Source organism: Somniosus microcephalus, chromosome 2 (genome assembly GCF_052327205.1).
Source record: "Somniosus microcephalus isolate GS21.2 chromosome 2, FLI_Smic_1.0, whole genome shotgun sequence".
In the NCBI taxonomy this organism is placed as follows: domain Eukaryota; kingdom Metazoa; phylum Chordata; class Chondrichthyes; order Squaliformes; family Somniosidae; genus Somniosus; species Somniosus microcephalus.
The window spans coordinates 42,029,247-42,049,718 of NC_140988.1; the positions used below are offsets into that span (position 1 = coordinate 42,029,247).

General features: G+C 44.4%; 1 protein-coding gene across 5 annotated transcripts in view; it reads right to left on the minus strand.

Annotated features, from left to right (window-relative positions):
- Nucleotides 1–20,472, minus strand: part of LOC147122672 (calnexin-like) — a 47,323-nt gene that overhangs the window by 24,400 nt on the left and 2,451 nt on the right. For 4 of the 5 annotated variants that reach the window (XM_086008857.1, XM_086008860.1, XM_086008834.1 and 1 more), the window contains exons 2-6: nucleotides 15,885–16,056; nucleotides 14,829–14,902; nucleotides 14,609–14,667; nucleotides 11,625–11,766; nucleotides 9,710–9,791 (exon numbers count right to left, since the gene is read on the minus strand). In XM_086008857.1, coding sequence (XP_085864983.1) covers nucleotides 9,710–9,791; nucleotides 11,625–11,766; nucleotides 14,609–14,667; nucleotides 14,829–14,902; nucleotides 15,885–16,043 — 516 coding nt within the window. In that variant the 5' untranslated portion in view covers nucleotides 16,044–16,056. Of the gene's footprint in view, nucleotides 1–9,709; nucleotides 9,792–11,624; nucleotides 11,767–14,608; nucleotides 14,668–14,828; nucleotides 14,903–15,884; nucleotides 16,057–18,243; nucleotides 18,408–20,472 lie in introns of all 5 variants that reach the window. The other variant, XM_086008852.1, reaches the window with a different exon arrangement.

Sequence of the window (20,472 nt, forward strand, 5' to 3'; positions counted from 1 at the left end):
CAGCCCCACCCCTCCTCTTACTGCCCGTTTATTACTTATATATGCCTATTAGAAGACTTTTGAATTCCCTTTTATATGTTAGCTGCCAATCTATTCTCATACTCTCTCTTTGCCCCTCTTATTTTCTTTCACTTCCCTTCTGAACTTTCTATATTCAGCCAGATTTTCACTTGTATTCTCAACCTGACATTTATCATACACGCCTCTTTCTGCTTCATCTTACTCTCTATCTCTTTCGTCATCCAGGGAGCTCTGGCTTTAGTAGTCCTACTTTTCCCCCTCATGGGAATGTACCTCGACTGTACCTGAACCATCTCCTCTTTAAAAAGCAGCCCATTGTTCGATGACAGTTTTGCCTGCCAATCTTGGATTCCAATTTACCTGGGCCAGATCCGTTCAACCCACTGAAATTTGCCTTCTTCCAATTAAGTATTTTTACTCTAGCTTGCTCCATCCTTTTCCATAGCTAATCTAAACCTTATGATACAATGATCACTGTTCCCTAAATGTTCTCCTACTGACACTTGCTCCACCCCATTCCCCAGAATCAGATCCAGCAACGCCTGCTTCCTTGTTGGGCCGGAAACATACTGATCAAGTTCTCCTGAACACTTCAAAATTGCTTCCCCATCTCTGCCCTTTACACTATTATTATCGCAGTCTATATTAGGATCATTGAAGTCCCCCATTACTACTAATCTATAGTTCTATAAATTAACATATGGCATGCAGCCTAGCGCTGAATGCGCTGCTGAGTGGCTACACGCTCAGCAGGGAACCCAAGTTTGTGCGAGGCTAGCACCAATTAAAGCTAGCCTGCACTTCTTAAGGCAGTCTGCACCTCTTAAAAGGGAGATGCATTCTGGCTGTAGCAGGTGATTCAACTGCCTGGGCAACAGAATCGGAACAGGAAAAAGAACTATTTTTGGCACAACAGGGGAGAGAGCAGGCTACAAGGTTCTCGGATGCAGCACTGGAGGCCTTGGTGCAGGAGGTGGACAGAAGGAGTGGTCTGGTTCCCACAGGGAGCTAGGAGGCCCTCCAGGCAAATTCAGAAAAGGCAATGGGAGCAGACTGCCATTGGGGTCAATGGCAGCAGTGTAGCCCCGAGGGCCTGGATGCAGTACAGGAGAAGTTTAATGACCTCACACGAGTGGTCAACGTCAGTGAATTCATCTTCAAATGCCATATCCCACCAACTTCACCACTAACCTTACACACTGCTCAATGCACTACACCCTCATTACTCACCTACCAACAATCTCTACCAAACACAGCTCATACCTCACATTCATAGCTTCACCTCACCCACTTACCACTGCTGCAAGCCTCACACCCACATCTCACAGCCTGCACCCAGTCAGCTATTCAACCATGACAGACACATCGCCCAAACACATTGCACCACACTCACAGCCCTTTCTCTTGCAGGACAAGGTGGCTAACAACCGGAGGCAACGGGACCTAACCAGCTGGGGGCAGGCGTGCCTGCATAACCTTACCCCGATGGAGGAGACAGTGCTGGCCATTATTGGCCACAGGCTCAGCGATGGCCCTCCTATCGGTGGGGCTGAAACAATAGAAGATGGTATCCTCATACATAACCCTCCTTCTCACATCCCATTTCCTCCTCATCCCACAATCGCTTATGATTTACAAGCTTTGCACCCCCCCCCCCATTTCCCTTACCACAACCGTACCCATGTTCCTTCACATAGCCAAGAATTGCCACCTGGCCAGGCACTAGAAGAGCAGGAAACTGAAGAGCAACAAGACACTGATGAAAACACAGCACCGTCACGTGATTTCACACTTGCAGCACCAGCTCAGATACGGACACTCCGCGTACGTTAGAGGAGGCATCTGCACGTGGTAGTCACCGGGCACGAGTGGCCTGCAGCCAGGGGAGGGGGGCAAAAAGGGTAGTGCAGGTGTCAGCTCCCCGGAGGGCGAGGTGATACGAGTTCTGCTGCAGAGGAGTCCTCAATGGGGTGGCTTTCAGAAGAAGGCTGATGGGTATGCACAACGAAATGCTTGTTGTATTGCCAGAAAGCCCGAGTGCATTGTCAAGGAGCATGGAGGAGTCCGGCAGCAACTTAGCACAGGGCTTTGTGCAGAGCTTGGAGCCCATGATTTCCAGCATGGAAGTGATAGGCAACTCCATTAGCTAGCACATTTGTAGACTCAACCATCATGCAGCGTCTGATGGCCAATGTCTCAGCTTCCATTGCAGCACAAGCAGAACTCACCCAACCTCCGAGTACTGCAGTGGAAGCTCAGACTTTTGTCATGCAAGCTCAGATTGCTCTCATGCATGGTCAGCTTGCTGCCTCGCAAGCTCAGACTGCTGCCATCGTGGCTGTACTTAGTGTGGAAAGTGGCTTGTAGGGTGTCACAGCAATCCAGCAATCTGTCCTCCAACAGATTACTAGGATTGCTGAGGCGCCGTCCCAGGGGAGTGGCATGGCTCCGTGGAGCATGAACCTGCTGTCATCTCTCAGGATAACGGCATTCGTCCTTCCACCATTGCCACTCTGCCAGTGCCCTTGCTGTTGCCCGTCAGCCAGCTCAGACTGCTGCCGCTTGAGGTCGTCCTCCAAGGCCATCTGCAGTTTTCCCCACTGGAAGTCAGCAGACTTCCACCAGCCATGTTGCAGCCACTGAGGTAGCATTCGTAGGAGCACTAGGATAGGCTAAGGCACACTGGGAATGCACAACAGTCATTAGTTGACTTTGTTATGTAATATTGGATGAATTGATGTATAAAGTTGGTTTGGAACGTTTCTTTTGGCTTTTATTTTAGCCTTGTGGCCAAGAGGACGCTGTGATGGTCCAGAACAGAGAGATGGCAAGGTGTGTGACTGTTGTACAATGGGGATTTGGGGTCGTGTGCAGTAGAACTGTAGTTGAACGAGGCAATCACGGACAGCTCGGCTGGAGACAGGATGTGCTGGTTGCCTCCTCCTCTACGAGCAGTCATCCTCTTCTTTGCTGCCTCTGCTCCATCACCCTGTCATGCTACAGACCAAGGCGGATGGCAACGACAGCACCCATGACTGGGAGCAAGTGGTCTGACCAGAACCCTTGAAGTCAGAACCAAGGCCTTCTCCACTTGCAGCACCACTTCCTGTCGCCTCACCAACATTAAACAACTCTGGAAAGCACCAAACATTTCTACAAACTTACACAGAACCAGTAGAAATTGATCAGCAACTAACCAGAGAGTGGTTGATGATCCCTTTAAATATTGCTGGTGTGGGGTCCTTGCCGCTGAACACATGTTCAGCTGTGCGAGGTTAAGACAGGGTGTTAGCTCCAGCGTGGAGGACGAAAATGGCAGTGCTGGTGTCCAATCTCAGCGTCACAATCTGCCTACTCTACATACTTCTGGCACCCACTCCCAATGCCCGCCCTAACCAAAATGGCATCTGGTGCAGCCCGCACCAGAAGTGTGCGTGCGCGGACACCATTTGACATAGAATGGCACCCGTAGTGCTAAGAAAAACAGGCGCCATGGAGACAAATTTTTAGCCCTATATGCTTTATTAACCTGTCTTGCCACCTTCAAAGATTTGGGCACAAACACCCTCAGGTCTCTGTCCCTGCACCCCCTTTAAAACTACCATTTAGCTTGTATTGTCTCTCCTCATCCTGCCTACCAAAATGCATCACCTCACACTTTTCTGCACTGAATTTTATCTACCATGTGTCCGCCCATTCCAACAGCCTGTCTATGTACTCTTGAAGTCTACTACTATCTTCCTCACTGTTTGCCACAATTCCAAGTTTTGTCTCATCTGCAAATATCAAAATTGTGCCCTGTACCCCCAGGTACAAGTCATTAATGTATATCAAAAACAGCAGTGGTCCTAGTACTGAACCCTGGGGATCACCACTGTATACCTCCCTCCAGTCCAAAAAACAGCCAGTCACCAGAACTCTGTTTTCTATCCCTTAGCCAATTTTTGATCCATGCTGCTACTGCCCCTTTATCCCATGGGCTTCAATTTTGCTAACAAGCCTATTGTGTGGTACTTTATCAAACGTTATTTGAAAGTCCATATACACAACATCAACTGCATAGCCCTCATCCACCATGTTTGTTACTTCATCAAAAAACTCAAATCAAGTTAATCAAACATGATTTGCCCTTAACAAATTTGTGCTGGCTCTCCTTTATTTGTCCATAATACTTGTCCAAGTGGCTGTTAATTTTCTCCCAGATTACTGTTCCTAAAAGCTTCCCCAGCACTGACAGTAAACTGACTGTCCTGTAATTGCTAGGTTTATCCTTTCCCCCTTTTTTAAAAAAAAGTGTAACATTTGCAATCCTCCAGCACCACCTTTATATTGAAGGGTGATTGGCAGAATGTGGCCAGCAAACTCCACAATTTTACCTCGACTCCCCTCAGCAACCTAGGAAGCATCCATCCGGATTGGGTGACTTATCCACCAAGTATTTGTGGAAACAGTTTAATTAGTAGCTTTCTTGACCGCCTTCATCTATTTTTATTATCTCATCCAATATCCCAACAACCTCCTTGTTTACCGTAGCTTTGGCAAAGTCCTTTTCTTGGTAAACACTGATGCAAAGTACTCATTTAATATCTCAGCCATGTCTTCTGCTTCCACCAATAGATCTCCATTTTGATCCCTGATCAGCCCCACTGCTCCTCTCTCAACCCTTTTACTGTTAATATTCCTATAGAAGACCTTTTTATTCCCTTTTAGTTGCCAATCTATTCTCGTACTGGCTCTTTGCCCCTCATTCCTTTTTTACTTCTCCCCTGTACTTTTTATATTAAGCCCGATTGTCACTTGTATTCTCAACCTGACATCTGTCATACATCCCCTTGTTCTACTTCAATTCCAGCCAATGACTGGTAAAGACGATCCATGACTAAATTGTACAGTCCAGATTGCAACAGTATGCTGCAGTATCAACAAATGGATTATCCACTTCCGCCAATAAGCAATCTGCCGAGTCACTGCAAAGGTCAACACCAAGGCAAGGAATACATCTTGGTACAGTTTCAGCATCAGCAGTTCAGATTTAACAGAATCCGACAAAATACAGATACATCACTGATGAGGTGAAATTTGTAATACTGTATGCATTAATTACATCCTATCTTCAAATAACAATATCAGTGTTGAAAAGGGTTCAGAAAGAATTAAGACAACACTGGAATTAAAATTCTTCAGTAATGGAGATTGAGGCCTCCTTCCGATCATTTTTCCATTGCTATCTGGATTAGATAGGACCACTACAACATTTTTCAGTAGCTGTCTTCCCTAACCATCATCTAAGGGCTCTACAAGATTTCACACAGGGTACCAGTTGTGCATGTTCTTTCTGTAAATCTTTTAGTGGTGCCCAATCAAATTATGCACTATCTTGAAAATACAAACCATTAGTGTCTACATGCACGGTCTATAAATAATTTTAATTTTGACAGATTCACAAAAAACAAAGGGGGTGAAAAGTGTTCTCTTCTGGCTTATTGCATACGTGGTATAGTACCGAGGGGAGTCAGCTTTTTTTGTATTCATTCGAGTTGTGGGTGTTGTGTATGTAATATGTGTGCTACTTTGAACCTATGGACAGGACTGCACTACTTGTAGGGCGTAGTGATACGCAGTACCACTCCTGGCCATAGGGGTATAAATAGTACTGTGGGTACTGATCTCCCCTCAGTTCCCGCCTGTGGGCCTGAAGTAAAGACCTACGTGTAGTCCCTACCTCCAACCAGTAAAGACCTGTTTTATTGTTACTGATTAAGTCTGAGTATTAATTACTTGAACTCACAGACTTAACACTGGCGACGAGTCAGGTTCTTACCCTGCGGCAGTTATTCCACGGCGGTTGAAGAGAGGTTTCAAACCTCACCACCCCACTGGAAGCGACAGGCATTAGGACCCTGAAGCCTCCATCAGCTTGTGAACCGGAGTAGAAGACAGGACTGGGGAAGAGAGGTGTACAGGGCGATAGCGATCGGCAGATAAGGGCCGGGCCGCTTTCAAGTGCGAGGCGCAGCCGGGCCATCGATCGCATCCGCTGATAAGGACCGCACTCGGGCGATCGCGGCGAAGATAAGGGCCGCACTCGGGGGCTGAAGGGAGACGGCGTCGGGGGACGGGTGAAGACCGCCAAGCGCGGGAAAACCGCCATTTTGTGGGCGGAGGACGACGGCAAGAGCGGGAAGCCGCCATCTTTGATAACAAGTAAAGAAAATAAAATCTGAGAAATTGCAAATCTACAATGCCTAAACACGGGAATATTAGCACCTTTGATAGTGACCTCGAAGATTGGGCCATATATGTTGAAAGAGTAAAAAATTATTGTAAGGCCAATAAAATTCGTGACCAAGATAAAGCTCTAACATTATTAAATTTAATGGGTGCGAAGACATACGGGCAATTGAAACACCTGTTATCACCAGATGAACCGGCGGATATGACGTTCGATGATATTGTTACTGTCCTGAAAGATCATCTAAACCCCACGCCGCTGATGCTAGCGGAACGATTTAAATTTTACGACAGAAGGCAGCTACAGCATGAAAGCAATGCTGAATATTTGCTGGAATTGTGTAAATTAGCGAAATATTGCCAGTTTGGAACGGGACTGACAGATGCACTACGAGACAAATTTGTGTGTGGTTTATTTAAACAGGATACACAAAAGCGACTGCTCGAGGAGAATGAGCTGACGCTTGAGAAGGCGGTCACTATGGCAGCAGCACACGAAGCCGCAGCGAGAGGCACGGCAGTAATGCAGCTACGGTCACCGGAGCTCAGTGCACACAAATTGGGTGTGAGTTCTGTTAAATGTTATCGTTGTGGAAAGACAACGCATGATCAGAACCAGTGTTGGTTTAAAAACCAAGAATGCAGAACATGTGGTAAGCTTGGACATATAGCTAGAGTATGCAGGTCAGGGAAGAAGACCAGCAACAAGAAGTCACCGCAAGGAAAATACGCAAAGGTACACAAGGTGACCGAACAGGAGTCCGATTCAGACGCTAGCAGTAATGAACTGGCTAGCTTAAGAGTACTCAACGCTGGTAAGGGTGCAGACCTCCAGACAATTTGGGTTACTCTTCAGATAGAAGGAGTCCAAGTAAAAATGGAATTGGACACTGGATCGGCATTGTCGGTCATGAATAAGAAAGATTACAGAAGGTTATTCCAACATATTCCCCTACAGGATACGGAGAATATATTGACAACCTACACGGGGCAGAGAGTGCACCCCATCGGGACAATAAAGGTTGCAGTGGCCAACAAGGGCGAAGGAAGTCAAATAATGGACTTATATGTGCTACCGGAGGGAGGTCCACCACTACTAGGCCGGGAGTGGTTTAGAAACATAAATATGGACTGGCATTCGCTAAAAGCCATAAAGAGTGAGAACTCGGTGCAGATAATCAGCCCAGACTCTAGAACTGATGATGGTAAGACCAACCCATGTGCAAAAGACAAAGTTTCAGCACAGAATTCCACTGAGCAACAACAACATAGTTTAACAGAGAATTCTGAGTCTGTCAAGTCTACTGATATGCACATTTTTGAGGGACACTGGGCTCGAACTCAACTCCATTTCAAACTACAACAGCAATTAGAACAAATGATTCGCCGTTTTGAGCAAGAGATGAATGAAATAAAAAAGTTCTTTGTTACAGAGTGGGAGAATCTGGAAAGGCAACAGAAGCAACTGATGGAGAAAATGGAGCAGGAGCACACCAACCATCTGCGCGAGGAGGCCGAACGAATCAAAGCTGATTCAGGTTCTGAAGGTGCGTGCCATAATCTGGTGTCAGAAGAGTTAACGGTCAGCCAACTCCTTCATATGCTGAGGGACAAGACTCTGAAATGGGAAAAACTTGAACACGAGCTGCGATCTTCAAAGGAAAAGGGTTCGGAGCTCTCAAAAGTCATTGAGATGGCTGATGTGATGACACAGACTGAAACGACTGCAACAGAGCAGCCATTGGATGCCAAAAGTATGCTGACTCACGTCAATGTAGAACAACAGACCGCTGAAACAGCTGCTCCGGTAGAGGGATTGCATAGTCCGATCAGTCAATCTCCAAAGGAAGTTGAAGTATTAAAATCACAAATGAGGTCACTAGTAAACGACTTGCTGAAAGCCCAGAAAAAGCTGGATGCAGAGGTACACATGAAGAAGTCTCTTCAGGAAAGGTGTCTGGATTTGGAACAAGAGCTGGCTAACGTCCAGCTGGGTATGGAGGAAATAGACGACCCTCTCACTGGTCCAGCTCAGGACGACACCGAATATTACCATGACCTGGTGGACGACACCGAATATTACGATGTCCTGTCCTGCCCAGCTTGTAACTTCGACTCCCAAAGTGCAGAAATCATGGAGGAGCACCAAAAGTCTACGGAACATCGGGAGAAGCTGGCTCTACGACGGAAACAGGAGGAAGAGAAGGAGGAACTGCGCATGCAGCTGGCAGCTGTGGCAGCTGACAATGGAGCCCAGAGAGTCTCCAAGAAGCAGAAAAGGAAAAGTAAAAACAGAAGATGACCCATCTGAACCATTATCACCTCTACCAGATCACACACGTGGTCCCTCCGAACGGAGCCAATTCAGTTTGGAAGTTCAAACTGTTAAATCCATGGAAGGACTATTGAATGAGTCACTCCAGCAACGTGAACCGACTACACCACAGAGATTGAATCTGTGAACTGTTTTCCGCAGAGACTGAATCTGTGATCTGTTTTGACATGAAGTTATCTATGTTATTCTGTTATGTAAACCTGAAGTTATATATGTATATATGTTATTACGTTATGTTAAATGGGGAGATGACTATAAAGCTAAGAAGGGAGGAATGTTGTGTATGTAATATGTGTGCTACTTTGAACCTATGGACAGGACTGCACTACTTGTAGGGCGTAGTGATACGCAGTACCACTCCTGGCCATAGGGGTATAAATAGTACTGTGGGTACTGATCTCCCCTCAGTTCCCACCTGTGGGCCTGAAGTAAAGACCTACGTGTAGTCCCTACCTCCAACCAGTAAAGACCTGTTTTATTGTTACTGATTAAGTCTGAGTATTAATTACTTGAACAACTCACAGACTTAACAGTGGGTGTCGCTGGCAAGGCTAGCATTTATTGCCCAATAGTTGCCCTCGAGTTTGATGCAACGGAGTGGTTTGCTCGGCCACGGCAGAGGGAAGTTTAGTCAGCCATCTTGGTGTGGGACTGTAGTCATGCACAGGCCAGACCGGGTAAGAACGGCAGGTTTCCTTCCCTAACTGGACATTAGTGATGGTGGGATTTGAACTCATGTTCTCTGGATTATTCATCCAGGCCTCTGGCTACTAGTTAAGTATCATCGCTACACTACTGTACCCTTGGGTTAATCTCAGCCACAACAGTGCAGGGGGGATAGGGTCACTAAGCTGAGGAAGGAAGAAAAATTAAAAGGAAAAGCTAGGGTTCCTGCTAGTCATCATTAACTAGTGACCCCATTGAAAAGTGCATATTGATGTTAGCAGAGGAGAGGATCATGCTCAGCTATGATGCTTCCCATCAGTCACCATCTAAGCACATACAGGAAAAGGTAGTCAAGGACTGCTATTGTCCATAGAACTGTACTCCAGCAGGACTCACCACCTTTTAAGAAACAACACGAGGAGAAAAAAAAAGCCCTTCAGACATTGAAATACTTACTAGCTTCAGGTCTTCGGTATGAGAAAGCAACTTTAGGTACGCACCACCACAATCAATGCCGTTTTGGAAGTTCACTTCATACCTGGGAAACAAATTCACAGAACAATTACACATAGTCAGCCATCTCCTTCTGACTTTTCAATCAGGGAACAGTTCAGAGCTGTGTATTTTGCACTTGCTAAACCAGAAGACTCTTACTCTGGCCCTGTGTTTCATGGTATTGGCAAGTGTTTGTTTATTTGATAAACAAACCATGCTCTATTTTGTTGCAGAACAAGCACATCCAAAACACAGGTCAGAAAGTTACTGCTCTTCACTTTCTAGTTCTAAACAGCAACAGCTCTGCCACCATCTACCCAAACTACCCATCCCTTCCTCTAGTGCCTCAGCTGCCTACTGGCAGTTACTCCCTCTGAACATCTTGCCACTGAGAGCCGATTAAACTTAAATTGCTTAGGAGTAGCACTGGCTGAACAGCACGGGGGGGGGGGGGGCCACAGGGACCATCCTACCCGCTAGTTCAGTGCTTGAATTGTAAACATGATCAATGCACGGCACTTTCTTTCCTGCCAAACTTCCTACTGTATTTAGTTTACATATATTATAGTGTAACATTATAGTAGCAATGGTATTATTGTAGGGAATTTGATTTTACAGCATGCAAGTTGAAACTCTAAAAAAAAAACACAGGAATCCTTGTAGCTGCCGACAGGCTAAATCTGCTTTTACGCTGACCTTAGATGGGTACTGCGCTGTCAATTTATGACTGTGGGCCGTGTGCACCCATTAGCAGCTCCAATGCAGATTCATTGGGTCTTCCTGGTAAACTATCCATTGGGGTTTCTGGCCTGTGCACATTGAGAACCAGAGGTACAAATACCCCTCTCAGGCCAACGCAAAAACAGCTTCTGGGTTACACACATCAAAATTGCAGCAACAGTCCCCTTCCATACCACTTATATAACCATAATAAAGGTGCTCCTTGATCAGGTGAGCACAAGAATTAATTGAGTGAACACATGAACTATATTATATGTTAGACACACACACACTTTGGGCTGGATTTTGTCAATGGAGGAGAGTTGGAAGTGGGACTGCTGCTTGTCGTGTCAATGTCCCACCTCCATCCTTGCCTGACCAATCAGAGGGATTTTCCCCTGATTGAGCTCGTTAAGCCCGCCCTGCGGATCAGAGGATCCAACAGCCATTATGTGAAATTGACAAGGAGAATATCGGCTCTCCCCACTCAGCGCGGCTAAAGGCTGTAGAAAGAAAACAAGGCAAGTGCACACTTTTTTTAAACTGATCACTCACCTTACATACTTACCACTCCACACTTGCACCCATCACTCACCTCTACACCTTACTTCCAGGTGCCTCCGACCAGCACAGACCTCCTCCACATCTCCTCCAACCAGGCGGGGTTCTCAGAGGTCAGGAAGCCTTCACCTGTGAAGGTAAAAATGGCACTAATCCTTTTTTTTTTTGCCTGTTAACAGGCAGTTAAAAAGATTAAATGCCTTTCCTGCCTCCAGGAGACAGGACCCAGAGCTGCACATCTTCCTGCCTCCTGGCAAAAGGGCACGGAGGTGGGATGGGGGCGGGTTTGCCATCTGCCCCCACTTTCTCGGATTTTACCGGCTGTCCCACCTCCTCAGGGCTTGGAAAATCCAGCCCTTTATTTCCCCCCCAAAATTTTTAGGTTTACAATTTTGTATATATTTGATTATTTTTCCAATTTTGGCCAGATGTAAAATAGCAAAACTGCAAGACTTTATATTTTTCAGTTTCAGCTCATGGCTCTTGTGCAATATATACAAATAAAATCAAATATAGCTCAGACGTAGAATACATGATTAACTTGATAAATTAGCTTGTAATTCCATCTCAAAGATGACCAAAAATAGGTACTTACTGGACAATTAAAGGTTCACCTTTGAACACAAAAGGTTTCTTCAGTGGAGCTGAAATTGCATGGTGCTTTGCTTTTGACTTCAGCACCAAACCTTTGTCACCAGACACTTTGTTTTCCATCAACTCTTCTACTGCCCATTTTCCTACAAAAGGCAACAGATAATAAATTTATTGACAGGCCAGACTGATACAAATTAACTAAAAATGTAACAATCTGCTTTGAATTTAGCATAGTGTTCTGATTTTGAGATAGCTACTTTAAACCTTGTCCTGCTAAATAAGGGGACGTGTAAATACAACATGTAATTAACTCTTGCAGGCTCAAGTTACAGAATGTGAATTTTCTCTAATTTAAGGGTGAATTAATGGAGCAGAAATTCCTATCCCTACGGGTGTATACGCGCTGTGTACTCACCCATAGGGACATCAGAAATGCTGGTTTCAGGCATGCACTGCACGTGCGCTGGAAACCGGCATTTCCGATCTGTCAAGAAAGCTCGACAGATCCTCCGGCTGCGCTGCGGCAGAGCCTCTGCGGATGGAGAGTTCAGTTTTTTGGAGACCCACCACCCGCAGAAAACACTTACAATTCTTGTGCCTGGTAAAAGCAGGCACAAGGCCTGCTTTTACCAGGCTAAGAGTTGAAAAAAGTAAAAACAAAAATTTTCCACTGATTTGTCATTTAAAAATACTTTAAAGAAAGTAAGTTTATTTTTAGCCCAGTTAAAAACTTTAATAATTTTTTCAAAAATTTAAATTTTTGTTTAAAATAGCTAATTTATGTAATTTCAAGTCATCTTAAAAATGTGATTAAAAAAAATTATTTAAAGTTTTATTATGTTTTGGGGGTGATCACCATTCATCTATTTGACAGGTCTTCCTGTCAAATGTATGAATGGAGATTCCCTTCTCCGATTGGCTCCCCATGGCCCACGTGATCCCAGGGACGCTGCGAACTGCCTGCGCCTCGGATACGTGGGCCCTGCGCACCGGCAGTTTGGAGAGGCCCAGGAATGGAACTCTGCGCCTCCCGGGAGCCCTCCGCCCACGGGAGGCCTGCGAACAGAATTTTTGGGCCAATAAAATGTGAATTCATGGATATGAGGACTCAAGACAGCCAAGTCTTTAATCTCAGGTGCACCCTGGTAGGGAAGTATAGAACACAGGAAAGTTGCAGCCGTACTGGCAGGTGATCTGCTCCAAGTTACCTGCTGTAGCCTCTCTGGACAGGCCAGGAGAAGATACACAAAATCACAGTGTACCTCGGTCAATTTTCTATCTTTTTCTGTGTTCTACGCTTTCTCAATGTGACACAGCCAAGACCAGGAACCTAACTGTCCAGGTCCTTGCAGACATGAATCCATAATATATTGCTTCACCCTTAAATTACAGAGATTACAAATTTTCTGTAACTTGAGCCTACAAGAGCTACTTACATACTGTATTTGTATTAAGTTCCCCTTAGTTCAGCAGGATAAGACTTAAATTGAAGCAAACAGTGTACTTGGATTATAAATCACAAATTCCAAATACTGTAACTATGCTTTTAAAAAAAAACTTTCCCAGTGTCACATACAGGAAGAAAAAAAAAAGCACATTAGAAGTCTGATTTAGCCGATTAAAAGGTTTCATTCTTCAATACCCAAGAGCTGAAATTAATCATTCGGTGTGTGAAATGACCATCAATATGCACTATAAATACCTCGCTGAACCAACTGTGTACTTCATACACCAAAGACCAAGTTTTATTCTTAAAAGATTATTGACTGCGGTTTCAGATACTCCAAACCACCATTCTTACACATGGATGATCAAAACAAAACCAGCTTTGTACTTAATATTAATAAAACAACCATTAAGAGTCAAAAAACAGATGGCATACGTAGACTGTTCATAAGAAATAGGAGCAGGAGTAGGCCATACGGCCCATTCAATAAGATCATGGCTAAACTGCTACATCATCTTCACTTTCCCACCCTATTCCTCGATTTTCTTAGTGTCCAAAAATCTACTCGACCCCAGTCTTGAATATATTCATCGACTGAGCATCCACAGCTCTCTGGGGTAGAGAATTTCAAAGATTCACAACCCTCCGAGCGAAGAAATTTCTCCTCATCTCAGTCCCAAGTAGCCGACCCTTTATCCCAAGACTATGCCCCCTAGTTCTAGACTCTGCAGTCAGGGGAAACAGCCTCTCAGCATCTACCCGGTCAAGCCCTCAAGAGTTTTAGAAGTTCCAATGGAAAAAAAACAAGCAGTGTACAATATGTGGAACAAACAGACTCAAGGCTAAACAGAGAACAGTTATTTATGCAATAAAGATTACATAAATGGTCATGAGTGGAGATGTTTTAAAATGAGAGAATACTTAAGTACAGTGCCATATGCTAGCGTACACCTTAAAGTACTGCACAGCAGAAGAAGGTGTTATTTTAATTTGGCCAAGTTATTTTATTCCCTCTTTTAGGTATCCATGGGCCACAGGAAGGTAGGTGACATATTCCCACATCTCTTTATACATGTATACATATACATAATCATTTTAGTGGCATGGCACACCACATCACTATGCCACTAAACTGAATTTAAGCTTATGCATGTATTATACACTGACCATTGCTTCAATTATTCCAGCTGATCTGGTGCAAGGTGGGATTAGTTAAAATGTTAGAAAGTTTTCAAGACTCCACATTGATTATACACACTTTTCTCTCCCTTACAATTTCACCAAAATCAGCTCAGTACTTTAATGCAGCTTGCTCATGGCTCCCAATTTTACAACAGGCTGAACTTCACTGAGGCTATGTTATGCAAGAGTGGCCCCTCATTATTCCAACAATTACTGGTAAACAATGTAAAGTCATAGAACATAGAATCTCACAATTACACATCCATCCACTTTCAGAACTTGGCTGCTCATGCAGCACTAAACAGCGACGTTACGTTATGACAAAAAAAACTGCACGTAGTCTAAATGATTCTTACCATCATATTTTGCAATACCTTCATCTGCATCATCTTTCTTTGTTTTGGACAAAACCCATCTTTAATGAGAACAAAAAAAAGAGTGGAAAGACATTTGTATCGAGATGATTTTTATCCAATGCTACTATCAGTGTATTGGCTCAGCCATGAAAAATGCTAAATGTAAACATCTTAATGAATTGAATCTCTCAATAAGCTTGGTGCAAAAAGGACATCTTACCCATCTAAATTTCCTCGATCAAATGTGTCAGCAAAGTATACCTCTTCACTGGGCACTGGTGTCTTGTATGTTACCTGCAAGTTCAGGTCAATTTCAATAACTTGCATACAATAAATAAAAACTTTATCTGTAGGGACAAAGGATTTTGTTTATATTGGAAATATACTTTCCATAAAGTTTAAATTTGGCCTCTGCATTTTCTAATCATATCCCAATTCAGAAAGTAAATAGTTATTTAAATAGTCTGCCATGCTGAAAATAAACACATTTTTAATTTGCCACAAAACTGACTAAAAAAAAAAACTGGATCCAGATTACCCACTCACTGGCTGAATCTCAAGTTGTCCATCCTAGATACAGGTTATGATGATATTTGTATGTTGCAAACATATACGTAGGTTTCACAATGAAAGGAAATTCAGACATATGATTTGAATAGGTGGCAGAGGGTTCAAACAGACTTTTAACCTTTTGGAACCTTGACTGGAACAGAGTCCAGACTGATGGGATGGAAAACTCTTCTTTCTACTAGTTGAAAAACAATACCATACCAGTTTGGCTAGCATTAATTCAGGTCCCAGTAGACCCACCTCCACACTAAAGTTACTCAGAGATCATTAAAAGGCGAGAGAAATGGAAACGTCACAGTAGAGGATGCTACTCTTAGACTAGACTTGGGGCTTACTGTTGGGCCATTCTGCATATTGCCATGTTATGCCTAACTTGCTCAATGCTGACATATGCCCAAAAGGGAAATATTCCCATTCCTCTGCACAGTCATCTATGTTAAGCACAAAAATGAACAATTAGCCATAGTTTCTGTTAACCCAATATTTTCAGACTGGATATCTCGAATGCTCAGCCAGGTTGTCTAACATTAGGAAGGGCAGAGATTTTAAATTTAAAATAGGGCTATATTTTAATTACTAGAATTCCACAAAACCTATTCTTCATTCCCCTCTCCCTTAATTACAAGCAGCATTAAAACAGGCCTATTTTTCTCACTGAAGCATCCCATGAGTCACCTTTGGTAAAGTATAGAAAGTAAATCTTCACCTGAACTGTAGGTTTGCTATCCTTAGTTTTACTGTCAGTGTTGGTTTCTTCCATCTCCAAGACATCCACCTCTGCATCATCATCATCATTATTTTCAGCCCAGACTACTGCTACTACGAGCAAAAGCCCAAGAAAAAACTGCTCCCATTTCAGCCTCATATCGAATCCTTGCCTGTGTGGAAGATACAGAACTAATGACCATCATATATATATAATTTTTTTAATTTAAATTGCACCAATTTTCTTCCCTCCCCTCCAGAAGGCACCAACTCCTTTTTAGCACTCTCCAGTAAGTGAGCATTCGTGCAGGAGCAGGCTATTCAACTATAAAAAGAGAGAGGGGGAAAAAAATCTGAACTTTATTCGGTCCTCACCCAACACCCACTCATGTCTAGCAGTGGGGTCACTGCAGCAGAACAGATTTTGTGTTTCCTAGCCCAGAAGAATTGAAGTCAATTTCAAGGCAGCTACTACCGCCCCAGCGGAGATTAAACAGCCCAATGCAGACCAGGATTAAATCTGGGACTTTCCTGGCCAGTCTGTATGGCTCAGTCATTCATCAAGTTATAATTTGAAATGGAGTTAATGAACTATTGTACCAATGCTGCTTTGGAACAAGTTCCAAAGGAAATTTGGGGGATAAATTGGGTGAGTAGCGCCACCTGTTAGCACCTAAAGAGGCAGGCAGTGGCTGTAGCGCCACTGGCTGCGCCTCCCGCGATATTCAGGAGGGGCGCTAATGGTGGTGGTGCAGTGCAACCGGCTGACGTCATCAGTGTGCGCAGCGCCCCATTCGCGATATTTGGTAGCGAACGCCGCAGTTGTGCCATTCGCTACCCATGCCCGGTTCACGGGGCCTTACTGTGCCGGCAGCGGCGCAAGTTAAGGTGGAGGTGCGGGGCGGCCGCTTTTTTCGGCAGCCGCCTGCCAGCACCTCCGTCCCCGGCCTCCTAACCCCCCCACCCCCGCGGCATTGCCGGCTGTTTCCCGAGAGCCCGGCACTTCTCCTTGGTGCCGGGCTCATTTGCCGGCACTCTCGAGCGGGGATCGCGCTGTTGCAGGCACCTCCCCCTTAACAGTGGGAGGAAGGCCTGCAGTACCGCAGCGTGCCGTGCCGCAGCGTGTGGCGCTGCGGCACGTTGCGCTGCGATAATCAGTTTCAGCGCCCTGAGGGGGACGCGGAGCGCCTCGAGCCTCGCCCAGTGTCCCTCGAGGGGTACTGAAACTGAATTTCTGGTGATCGGTATTACTCCGATCGCTGCGCTAAATCCTGCGCTCAGGCGACTTTTGCGGCACTTTGGCGCCCCAACCCAATTTCTAGGCCTTTGTATCCTTAATTAATAATTAAAAACACTAAGCAAAAAATGTATTAAAAAAAAGTCATAACTCACACTAAACCACATACCAAGTATAGAGCTAATGCTATTTCTAACTAACTAGTCTAGTAAGGCTACAGATTTACACAACAGCAGGGGACAGAGTCAATTATAACAAAAAATAAAAGATTAGTTGCAATAACATTCTTACTTTAACACTGAACATGCCAAAGTAGTATAATAATTAATATAAAAAGTTTTGAATATCATGCCAACATACGATGTTAGAATGTTGTGGGGCATTACCTCCTTTGAATGTTTCCCTCCTACCCAATTGACCGAGTTGCTGATATCAGCCAAAATGTTGTGAAGTACAATTTTTCAGCAAAGTCTCTAAACAGGTTATAATATGCACTGTTAAATTTCCCATTATTACCAACAACCAAAAAAATAAGACTGGGTTAATACTACAAATTACTATTTTACAGTATTGGATTCACTGGAAATAGTGGTACCAATTTTCAAAATGACACTAAATACAAAATTATAATTCAAAATTTAATGACGTTTCCCCCTTACAGACTACTTCTACCAGCTGTGGCACTCTCGTCTGAGTTAGAAGGTTGTGGGTTCAAGTCCCACTTCAGAGACTTGAGCACAAAAATCCAGGCCGACACTCCTGTGCAGTGCTGAGGGAGTGCTGCACTGTCGGAGGTGCCGTCTTTCAGATGAGCTGTTAAACTGAGGCCCCATCTGCTCTCTCAGGTGGGTATAAAAGATCCCATGGCACTATAATCGAAGAAGAGCAGGGGAGTTCTTCCCGGTGTTCTGGCCAATATTTATCCCTCAAACAACACCACAAACAGATTATCTGGTCATTATGACTTTGAGGGAGCCTGCTGTGCACAAATTGGCTGCCGGTTTCCTACATGACATTTTCAACAGTGCTACACTTCAAAAAGTACTTAATTGGCTGTAAAACGCTTTGGGACATCCTGAGGTTGTGAAAGGCGCTATATAAATACAAGTCTTTCTTTACTTGCCACAATATATTCTCCTCCAACTAAGAGTGCAGAACAGTATGGGTTTTCAGGAACATCCTCAAGTACAGTTCATGAATTATGCAGTGGATGGCATAATTCAAACAGGGCCAGGCCTCCCCTCCTTCGCTCCCTCATAAGTAGTAGAAAGAGGCAAAATATTTTATCTGTACATTTGGCACAGAATGAAAGAGTTACTGAATTCATCAAAGCCAAGCAACTTCAAATGACGTGCACAAAACACTGCAATTGATGTGATCCATCTGTAAAAAGTGAATTTTGTATGATCACACAACCAATCTTAGATTAGAAAATCCACCTGGAAAAAAATATAGGCATGGTAAAATTTATAAATGCTATTAGACATTTCACTTTTCATTAGTCAAAGATATAATGGGGATCCCAACGCTTTATACCATTTTCTTTAAGGTGTCCTATAAATGCACATTCTTTTAAACAGAAAAATATTTCAAGGCATCTCACTCCTTTCTCGTCCTATGTGAGGAGAAAACAAGGGAAGAAAATGCTTAAACACCTTACTATAACTATGATCAGCAACTACCAACACCCCACCCATGATTCCTCAAGTGGCGAGATCCAACTTCAGAAATACCACTGGCAAATGCCCAGAATAGAGGTTAGGCATTTTCTCTCTGGAAATGTGCACATATATCTGAAGAACAGCATGAGCCACCAGGAGCATTTCTGAATATCTTCAATTACTGAGTGTCACTGTGGGTTATGATGGTAGCATTGCTCTCTCAAATTTAATGGAGAGTTGTGCTGTTTACCATGTCACTCAAGGAGGAGTTCCTGGTACCTACCTACTATCCATCTAGTGAGCGATCATACCCATGCCCTGGAGGGGCAGACCTGCCACAGAAGGCTCAGGGGTTAAGAATTTCTGTCTGGGTTCTCCTGATCGTCTGCCGATCTTACATCAAAGTTACGATGGATGATTGGGAAAACCCCCACAGAAATTCCAGGCTTGGTAATCTTTCCAGTAAGCGCCAGATAACCCTGTAACCCAATGTCCTAACTGGGAATCCCAGCTGGACAAGCAACAGGAAGCTCACTAGTGCTTTATACTGCGCTTGGTTTTAGCAAGTTAAGCTCCAGCAGTGGTCCTGTGCTCAAATGGGGGAAATCTATAAACCTTGATTCTGCCAACTTGTACTTAAGTTTTTTTCAAATTAGGCAAGTGGGCTCTGCTCCCATGATGACAACTTTCATTTATATAGCACCTTTAACATAGAAAAACATCCCATGATGCTTCATAAACATGTAATCAGACAAGCCAAAGGAGAGATATTAGGAATGGCAAAGCTTGGTGAAAGAGTTGGGTTTTAAGGACAATCTTAAAAAGGAGGTAGGTAGAGAATCCCAGAGCGTAGGGCGAAGATGGCCGAAGGCATGGATACCAATGGTGAAACAAGGAGAGTGCACAAGAGGTCATAGTTCTAGGAGGGTTATAGGGCTGGAGAAGGTTACTTAGATAGAGCGGGGGGGGGGGGGGGGGGGGGCGGGGGAGAGAGACCATGAAGCGATTTAAGCACAAGGAAGCTAATTTTAAAATTTGAAGCACTGGGATACTGGGAGCCAATGTAGTTCAAAGAGCACAAAGGTGATGGGTGAGCTGGACTTGGTGCAGGACAGGATATGGGCAGCAGATTTTCAGATGAGTTGAAGTTAATGGAGGGTGGAGGACGAGAGGCCGGCCAAGAGAGCATCGGAATAGTTGAGCCTGGAGGTGACAAAGGTTTCAGCAGCTGGCCGAGGCAGGTGGTGTTAGAGGCTGTCTTTGTAATGGAGCGGATATGGGATTGGATGCTCAGCTTGGGGTCAAATAAGATGCCGAGGTTGTTGATGCCGAGGTTGTTAACAGTCTATTTCAACATGGAACAGTGGCTGGCGGAGTGGGGTGGAATCAGTCTCAGGGGTACGAAGTTTGTGGCGGGAGCTGAAGACGATGGCTTTGGTAAGACATTGGGAATACTGAAGGAAATTGTAGTTCATCTAGGATTGGATGTTGGACAAGCACTCCGACAACACAGATGCAGTGCAGGGATTGAGAAATAAAACTGGATGTTGCCAGCGTACATGTGGAACCTGACTCCATTAGATGATGTCACTAAGGGGCAGCATCTAGATGAGGAAGAGGAGGGGGGCGAAGGATAGATCCTTGATGCACGCCAGAGGTAATGGTGTGGGGGGCAGGAAGAGAAGCCATTG